Raw genomic sequence first — 10,257 nt, forward strand, 5'->3', positions numbered from 1 at the left:
GTTTCTCAAAACAACTAAAATTCAATAGACTTAGTTGATGAATCCATTTGAAGAATTGATTCAATCAACCGTCGAAGCCGTAGAGGGTCCTGCCCTGCCTCTTCACGGAGTAAACGACATCCATGGCGATCACTGTCTTCCTCCGGGTGTGTTCAGTGTAGGTGACGACATCCCTGATAACATTCTCGAGAAAGATCTTGAGAACTCCCCTCGTCTCTTCATAGATGAGACCGCTTATGCGCTTGACTCCGCCTCTCCTAGCCAGCCGTCTGATGGCAGGCTTTGTGATACCCTGAATGTTATCCCTCAACACCTTACGGTGCCTTATATGAAAATGAGAATATTCCAACCTTGATAATATTAAATAATGTCACCATCCGTGGTCCAACGTCTAAAACATTAATACTAAGTTTCGCTGAGAAACTTAAAGGGAAAGGCAATGTGTCCGGCAACAACAGGATTACTCAACTCTGATCACCTTCTTATCTCCGGCTCCCAGCAAGGGGGTTTCAATTTCAATTTGACAATATGTCCTCCTCCTTTAGAGCAAGCGCCTTATTGTCACGGAACACCAGTGATTCTTCAGGTATGAAACTCAATACTATAGAGACGGAAACTAAATCGCACGAGAGTTTTCTCATTTCGCAGGGTAGCGGACACTCTGAATACAGCAACGGATCTACAAGAAGTCTGCAGTCGGAATTGAATGTTTCTTCTACGCGAAGCATCCAATCACACCCGAGTTTTTGTTCACAGGGTAGCATATGCCGAAGCCGTAGAGGGTCCTGCCCTGCCTCTTCAAGGAGTAAACGACATCCATGGCGGTCACTGTCTTCCTCCGGGCGTGTTCAGTGTAGGTACGACATCCCTGATAACATTCTCGAGAAAGATCTTGAGAACTCCCCTCGTCTCTTCATAGATGAGACCGCTTATGCGCTTGACTCCGCCTCTCCTAGCCAACCGTCTGATGGCAGGCTTTGTGATACCCTGAATGTTATCCCTCAACACCTTACGGTGCCTCTTTGCTCCTCCCTTTCCCAAACCCTTCCCTCCTTTTCCGCGACCAGACATCTTTCCTGCTTTTCTTCTTTACCTCTTCTTCAACAACAGATTCAATTCAATGTAATGCTTTGAAATCTTCCGGTTCACCCCTTTTATGGTCACGCATCCACCTGAAAATTCAAATTCCTATGACTTTGGCGCCAAATGAATCTCAGCCGTCAGATTCGCAAGAGCCCATCGACATCACAAACACACCCACACGCGGATCAACCCAACCAGGGCAAGGATCAATGAAAAGACACCATTACTCGGCGGACTTTCTTTATTATGAAGAAAGGTAAAATCTAGCTCAACGACCGATTGCTGGGCAAAGTTTCTTTCTTATACTTATTACTAATTACTACTGGTTACTACTAATTAATAGTAGTGAAAAAATCATATAACCTTAAATATATTATTATTATTATTATCTAATTTTAACATCACAGTTAAAAATTTATAAAGACATACATATTCTATTTTTTTCTGGTTTTGAGCTTGTGATTTTTTAGGAGGAAATACATGCTCTTAACTATTAGGCCCACTCAAAGTGTATAAATGTTATATATATATATATGCTTTAGGATTATGCAATCCTAACGTTGAATATGAATGATTGAGCAAAAGAAGTGTGATGTTTAAATTTTAATTATTTTAATTTTGGAATTTATTTGCACTTTCAGTGTTAAGGTTTGTTGCTTTGTTAAATATTTGTTGCAAATATGACTTTTTTTTGGCTTCAAGCTTGCCAGGTAGGGCATCTTGACATTGCAACTTTCAATGTGTTAGCTTTGGGCAATTCACAAGATTATTGGGCTAAGCTCAATCAATTTGTCAAAAAGCTTGAAGAAATTCCCAAGATATTAGTGCACATTGCTCAATCGCATTTGGTGAATCTCAAACTGGCAAATAGGGGCTGGTTGGCTAGTTTAAGGGCATTTGGCCCTCCCCCAAATCACTAAATTCATGGATCGACAAAAATTGGAAGCCTCTCATTAAAGGCCAACTCTCTGTCTCATTTTGTGGCTATGGATTTTTCATCTTCCTCTTTGAAAATAAGGTAGATCTAATAGTCTACAATTGTCCATACTTCTTGGGCACTCGAGGTTTATACTTGGATCGTTAGATTCCAAACTTTAATTCATAGAATGGCGTTCCCTCAATTGTTTCAGATTGGGTTAAGTTTCTTTATCTCCCTCATCATTGTTGGAACAATGGAACCTTCAAATCTATTGGGAATGTGTTGGGAAACTATATATATCAAGTTAAACAATGTAAAGGAATGCTTGCCTATGCTCAATTTGCGTTGAAGTGGCTCTCAATAAAGGTTTTCCTTCCATTGTTCTTTTATCCTTAGATAATTATCCCTTCATCCAAGAGATGGATTATGACCTATTGCCTTGTGAAAACAAACTCTACCATGAATATGGGCATTTTGTGAGGAAGTGTAAACAATTTGAGGAGCAACAGAACTAGGAAAAAGAGGGAGATCAATGGCAAAAACCAGAGAAGAAGAGCAAGTGATCAAAATGTAGCAGCTAGAGGCCAAGAGAAAAATAGTGGGGGAATAAAATTCTGCCACCCACACCCCCCCCCCAATCCCCCAAAAAGACCATTTCCCCTAAAGGAGCTCAATCTTCTTCCTCAAGTAAAAGTAAGAATCCATCCCAACTTGGTAACCGATATGAGACTCTAGAGCATGTTAAAGAAGGAGAAATTCAAGATGTCATCATCCAAGATAACTTATATGAATTCATTAAAAAAAAACCATGGAAAAGAAAATGAGGAGATGCCACTATTAGACAATATTCCAACCTAGGAATGAAATGAGGAAGAACTTGAATCAGAAGAGGAAGAAGTATTTATCTCTCCCAAAACTCAGCAAACAAACCAGGGACCCTTTCTAGCAAGTTTTATGGATGAAAGATATGAAGAGGAATGTGAACAAGAGAAAGGAAAAAGTTGTGTTTCTAAGAAAGCTGGAAGGGAATCAAACAAATATTTGATGAAGGATTGAGTAGACAAGGACGTATAATTAGGGATTCAACAAAGAATGGATGTTTCCTTCTCCAAAGGGACAAAAACAACTTGAAAATGAAGCAGCCCTCCCCTTGTTCATGGGGGGTCAAATCTCATAGTAAATAATGAAGATAATCTCCTAGAACTATAAGGAATTAGACTAAAAAAGGATTGTAGAAGTGAAAAGTCTTATCAAACAAGAAAACCCATTAATCCTCTTGCTCTAAGAGACAAAAATGGGGGGTCAAGAGATTCTCCAAAAATGCAGATGCCTTTGGCGAGGAAGTAGTGCTCAGTTTGTGGGTTCACACAGTGCTTATGGGGTCCTCTATACTCTTAGGACGGATTCAATTTTCCAGCTTCTTTTGATGGATCATTCTCCTCATTGATTAATGGCATGCCTTCTTCACATTCCCAGTCAGCATGTGTGTGTGCGTGTATATATATCCTTCACTATGGCAAAATAACTAATTGATTTCTTTATGGATTTGTATGAAAGCCATCAGATTTGGGCATACAACACGAGGTAGCAAGGAGTTTTTATTCACTACATGGCTAGGAACCTCTCACAAATGCGTCGTTGGTGTCAGACTCGATATTACCACTGATCTCTATGTCACTTAAAAAGAAACTCAACAGTGCCTTGTGGATCTTAAATTCAACGAGTTTATTTATGCTGGTCTCTGTAAGATTACAATCTTCATTAGGAGTTCTTTCCATGGTCATATAAGATGATGCCATTTGATGCTATTGGTTAGATTACATATAAACATCGAATTCTCAACAATGGTGTCTTGTCACTTAAAAAATACTGAACAGTGCCTTATGGATCTTAAATTCAACATGTTTATTTATGCTGGTCTCTGTAAGATTACAGTCTTCATTAGGAGTTATTTCCATGGTCATATAAGATGATACCATTTGATGCTATTGGTTAGATTACATATATATGGAGTATCGATTCAATATTAACTATGCATCAGTGCCAACATATGTCGCAGAGAAGCAATGTAGATTCATTCAAACTGACTTTGTTATAGAGGAACGTGTTAGTCAACCTGTGTGTTAATTTTATACATAATGCAGAGGAACAAAGTCTTATACATCGTGAGCCATATGAACTGTGTAGAGCCAAAGACACATCTATATATATACAGAGGATAGTGAGACACATATGTGCAGTGAAGCCTACTATGTCGCAGAGGAACAATGTCTCTATCTCAATGTGATCATTGATGAATGGATGAACAGTGTACAATGTAGTATACAAGAGATGGGAGACTGTAACTGAGAGCAATAACAAGGTCCCTTAAGAACAATAAAGATTTAGAGCGAGAGACTTCCTGTGGCGAGAGTCATGTAAAAAAACCTACAAAATTTGTAACCAGTCATTACATCAGAGGGAACAACACATCAGTACTATCATTACTGAGACAATCCATCTTTTATCTGGAACAAAATCATACATATCTTGATGAGAGAACACTTTTTTGCAGTCTACAAAATCGATTGAAATGTCTGCTTCTGTTTCAAGAATAGAATTAGTTATACCTGAACAAGGGAACATATCATTATTATCTGGAAGCTTCGCTCATTTAATTTGTTCTAGAATTATTGCAGCAAATCATTAGTAGCTGGGTTGTGTCTCTTCAGCTCCGTTCTGTATAGATTGTTCTTCCTCGTCATCCTCTTTTCCCTCAATTTTGTGAGGGGCAATGAATCCCTCATGTTTTCCATGGTTTTCCATATCAAACAATTTTTTTTAATTGGACTTGCATCAATTATGCCATCAACAATACTAATGCTTTCTTGATATGCTTCATCTTCAACTGCATTCTTTTCCAGAGCTACATTGTAAGATTCACGTTCTACTTGATCACCATCTGTTAAGGGAATTTGAACATTCTTGGTGATCTGCTCAATTATATCTTCCTCCTTTTGAGGAGTTGAACCATACAACTCATTGAGGTTATAAAACTCATTTCCATTGTCTGAAAAGTTGTCTTGATGCACTTCATCCTCTGAAGCTTGAATGTTCTCATATGTTCCTTGAAGTTCGTTGGACATATCTACCTATTCAGGATTTCTCACTTTCATGCAAACTGCATCAGGAGAGCCATCATTTTGCTTTTGAAATATAGTTTCTTCAACATCCTGAGTTTCAGCCATTGAAGCAAGTTCATAATGATCCTTTCTTTGATATACAGAGTCATGAAATCCTTCGCTAGTTTTGGGATCACTTAATTCATCTTCTTGAGCTTCACCATTAACTAGTGAGATGTGACTTTGCTAAACATCATTTAGAACTAAGCTTCTCCTCACTGCATTCCCTAGGTGCTTGACCTTCACTATATGATGCCAGCTGTGACAGATTTTCTAGAGACAAAGCCTAAAGAACCAACCAGTAACTATGTCTAATGGGAGGCAAAATGTTCCAAGGTATTTTCCAATGTTAAAGGATACAATAACTGTCTCAGATAATCACAAATTTCTTCTGTTAGAAGTGGCTAGCTAATAGAATGTCTACAATTCCTCTGCCCTAGGATAAAATAATATTTTTAATTTATTGTATATATGTATAATGTTGTTTTGTTGAGTAATTTATTGCGTATATCTTTGAAATGGATCCATGTTCTATACAGTAATTGCTATCTAACATTAAATAATGGTTGCATTTAATTATAGGTAAACGATGTTGATGATACACCTATTAATGATCAAGATCCAACTAGACCATTAAGAATTCAACGAGATGATCCAATTCATCCTTTAAACCATAATAGGAGAAGAAGAGAAGCATTGAAGAGAGCACTACCACGTGAAAAATTTGAGGAATTGATGAAATTAGCATACATTGATGACATGCCATCCACTACTCAGAGTAGAGATGTCGATGAAAATGTAATGCATGAAGAAGGATTGAACGAAATGCTCACAAGTTTCTTTGGGGATGGAAACAATGATGAGGGTGATGATCCTATGCATAATAATGATGATGCTGATATAGAGGGAAACTACCGCCAACATAATTATGATGATATCAACATCAATGCATCAATTAAGCAAGCAGCAAAGACAGTGGTGTTCAAATCGGTTGCAAGTAGAATATCCAAGCTTTCATGCACATTAATATTATTGGAAATCAAGTCATTATTTGGTTGGTCAGACAAGAGCTTCACTACCTTACTCTAGTAATTATTTGAATTATTTTTCTAGTTTTGCACTGTCAATTTGTGTCCTCAATTAGAATATAAGTACTAACTTCATTTAATTTAATTTGAGGTGGATTTTACATTATGGTATATAAACAACGTTATAAATGACATTTCTAACGTGTAGGTTTGAAAAAAAAAACTTGCAGGGCTCTAAAGGATAAAATATTCCCTGAAGATAATGTGTTGCCATCAACTTGTAGAGAAGCGCGTCAATTGTTAGTCAAGTTGGGGATTGAATATAAGCAGATTCATGCATGTAAAAATGATTGCATCTTATATAGAGATGAATATAAAGACAATGAAGAATGCCCTGTTTGCAAAGAGAAAAGATATCGTACGGATGTACAAGATTCTACAGTTCCAAATAAGGTTTTACGACACATGCCAATTATTCCTAGACTACAACGGATGTTTCGTTGTAAATCTCTTGCACAATTGATGGATTGGCATGCAAAGAATAGGAGTAAAGATGGATTCATGTGAATTCCTATGGACTCCAAAGCAATGAAACATATAGAGGAAAAATGGCCAAGAAAATTCAAGGATGAACCTCGCAGTATTAGGTTAGGACTTGCAATGGATGGAGTGTGCCATTTATATGCTTTTTGCAACTTATTTTAAAGAGCAATTTTGTCCCAACAATTAGACTTGTAGCATAAAGAACATGTTTAATACATATGATTAGACCAAAAACTAGTTACTACCAAAATTCAACCAAAAAAAATATTACTGCATAAAAATAGAATTAAAAACAAAAAATATAAAAACAAAAATTTCCCAAATTAAAAATAAATAAATGATAAACTTTTTTTTACCAAAATTTAGTGATTTTTTTGGTGCTAATACTAACATCACCATTACAACAAGATATTTTCTAGTGCTAATACTGCCATTACAACAAGATATAAGAGGGATATAATGCAAAAAGTTTAATAATAATATGTATGTAGAAGATGATCTTCAGACTGGTGAATTCATGATAATCAACGGGACTACAGTCAAAATAATTGGATGTTATTACTTTTTTACATAGATTGTCAAAATAATTGCATAAATTGGTTTTTTTTAACCAAAATTTAACAAAAGCTTTGCTAGTGCTAACATTAGAACCACCATTACAACAAGATATCTTTCTAGTGTTGACAACACCATTATAGTAAGATACCTCAAGAGAGACAGAAAATCTAAAAAGTATGATAGTAATACGTATCCAGAAGATGGTATTGAAACTAGTAATTGTTCACGAATCCATAAGATTGTAAGGTCACTCTCATTATCATAATCATTGTCATCATCATCACCATCATCCTTGTCATTGTTATTGCCATCATTACATTATCATCATAATCACCATTCATGCCATAATCATCATCATTATGGACATTGTTTGCAATTGTTCATAATTGTAGATGTTGTAAGAAATATCATCAACCCAAAAAATGTGATCAGTGCTAGAAAAGGGTTGTTTAGGACACACTGATATACGTAAGAGAAATAACAACTCTATTTTTGAGAGATGATCGATGATGATCATCATCACCACCATTATCATCGTCATTGTCATTTTTATCATCCCCATCATCATCATTAATGTAATTTCTATCGACATTGTTGTAATCATCATCATCATTCATGCCATTATTGTTTTTGATGATGACCTAGATGAAAATGATGATGGTGACACCAAAGATAATGCTTATGATTATGACAATGACAACATCTAAAATTGGGAAGATTCGCCAACGTCATTAGCATCGCCATCATCATAATCATTGCCATCATCATCATTGTCATTGTAACCACTATCGTCTTTATCATCATAATCACAATTCATGTCATCGCCATCATCTTCATTTTCATCATTGTCAATATTATTGACATTGTCATCAATTGTTCATAATTGTCAATGCCATAAGGAATATCATCAATGCAGAAAATATGATGAGTGTTGGAAAAGGGATGCAAAAGCGAACATAGAAATGGGGGCAACAATAGAAGTAAAATTGGATGAAAAGTGGATACAACATAAGTAGATGCACAACAACATGAAAAACCTGACACAACAGTGGATGCAAAAGTAGATGCAGTTGTCAATGCAAACTTGGATGCAAACATGAAGGCAAAAGTGGAAGAAAACATGGGTCCAATGGTAGGTGTAAAACTTGGCACAAATTGTGGTGAAACAAATGTGGATGCAACGACGGACACAAAAGCAGATGCAAAAATGGATGAAACAAAAGTGGATGCAATAGGGGATGCAAACGTGGAAGAAAATGTGGTTGCAATGGTAGGCGCAAGATATGGTGCAACAAAAATGGATGTAACAATAGACAAAAAATATGCAAAATAAGATGCAAAAATGGATGTAAAACTGGAAGCAAACATTGATGCAACAGGCAAAACAAAATTGGATGCAAAAAATGGATACAATGTAAGTAGATGCAAAAGTAGATACAAAACGAGATGCAAAACCCAATGCATAAACCTGACACAAAAGTGGATGCAAAAATAGATGCAATATTTGATGCAAATTAGGATGTGAACATGGATGCAAAATTGGAAGCAAACGTGGATACAACAGTGAGTGCAAAACATGGTGCAAATTTTGGCATAACAAAAGTGGATGTAATGATAGATGCAAAAAAAGAATCAAAGTATGATGCAAATGAAGATGTAAAAAGGGATGCAAAAAGTGAAATTTAAAATGGGTGCAACAGTGGATGCAAAATTGTGTGCAAAAGTGGATGCAATAGAAGTCGATGCAAAAGTAGACGCAAAACGAGACACAAAACCCGATGCAAATCCTGGTCCAAAATTGCTTACAAAAAGGGATGCAAAAATAGATGTAGTAGTTGATGAAAACCTAGACGCAAATGAGGATGCAAACGTGGATGCAAAATTATAATCAAAAGTGGGTGCAAAAGGAGGTGCCAAACTAGGCGCTAATTGTGGCACAAAAATATTAGATGCAATAGTGGGTACAATAATAGATGCAAAAGAGGATGTAAATATGGATGCCAAACAAGATGGAAAAGTGGATGCAACAAAAGTAGATGCAAAATTATATGCAAAACTAGACACAAAACTCGATGTAAAACTTGGCGCAAAAGGGATGCACAAATGGATGAAAAAATGGATGCAAAAAAGGATGCAAAAGTCGATGCAAAAGTTGATGCAAGTGTAGGTGCAAAAAGTGGATGCAAATGAGGATGCAAAAGTATGTCAAACAAAATTAGGTGCCAAACTTGATGCAAAACCTGGAACAAAACCTGGTGTAAAGGATGACACAAAACTTGGCATAAAATTTGGTGCAAAACGTGGTGCAAAACCTATTGCAATACCTGGTGCTAAACTTGGTGTAAGATTTGGTGCAAAACTTGATGCAAATTTTGTGTCAAGTTTTGCACCATATTTGACAAATGGATGCAAATAGCACCAAAAATGGGCTCTAGATGCAAAAAAAGAAGTAAAAAGGGACGCTAATCGCTGGTTTTGTTGTAGTGGGTGAAGGGCTTGCTACTCATAGAAAAATTGGACAACCAATGTGAAGGATGTATCTTGGGCAAGCAACATAGAGAGATATTTCCAGAAGGAAAGTCAGTAAGGGTAAAGGAACCTTTGGAGATTTTCCATTCAAATTTATGTGGACCAATGTAGACACCATCAATTGGTGGTAGCTACTATTTATTGACCTTCATAGATGAATACACAAGGAAGACATGGGTATACTTCCTAAAATATAAAAGTGAAGTGTTTGAGCGCTTTTGCCAATACAAGGCTCTTGTTGAGAAGCAAAGTGGACACTATATCAAAGTATTGAGGACTGACAGAGGTGGCGAATACATCTCAAAGGATTTCGTTCGTATTTGTAGGGAGCATGGAATTCACAAGAAATTTACAACAAGGTATACACCTTAGCAAAATGGTGTCATGGAAAGGAAGAATAAGACCATTATGGAAATGGCAAGGAGTATGTTGAAGG

The 10,257-nt window shown here is 36.5% G+C and overlaps 1 protein-coding gene and 1 pseudogene across 1 annotated transcript; one reads left to right on the forward strand and one right to left on the reverse strand.

The window, feature by feature from the left end:
- The first annotated feature begins 37 nt into the window (after positions 1 to 37).
- On the forward strand, positions 38 to 592 carry LOC149208126 (uncharacterized). The gene is made up of 2 exons (XM_089398245.1): positions 38 to 319; positions 431 to 592. The coding sequence occupies exons 1-2, from the start codon at positions 38 to 40 to the stop codon at positions 590 to 592; spliced, it is 444 nt and encodes a 147-aa protein (XP_089254371.1).
- Positions 593 to 715: 123 nt separating this feature from the next.
- On the reverse strand, positions 716 to 1,071 carry LOC149208127 (histone H4-like; annotated as a pseudogene).
- Positions 1,072 to 10,257: the final 9,186 nt, after the last annotated feature.

Source organism: Pinus tabuliformis, chromosome 1_2 (assembly GCF_031772625.1).
Source record: "Pinus tabuliformis cultivar Carrire ecotype Pingquan chromosome 1_2, CPIR1, whole genome shotgun sequence".
Lineage (NCBI taxonomy): Eukaryota > Viridiplantae > Streptophyta > Pinopsida > Pinales > Pinaceae > Pinus > Pinus tabuliformis.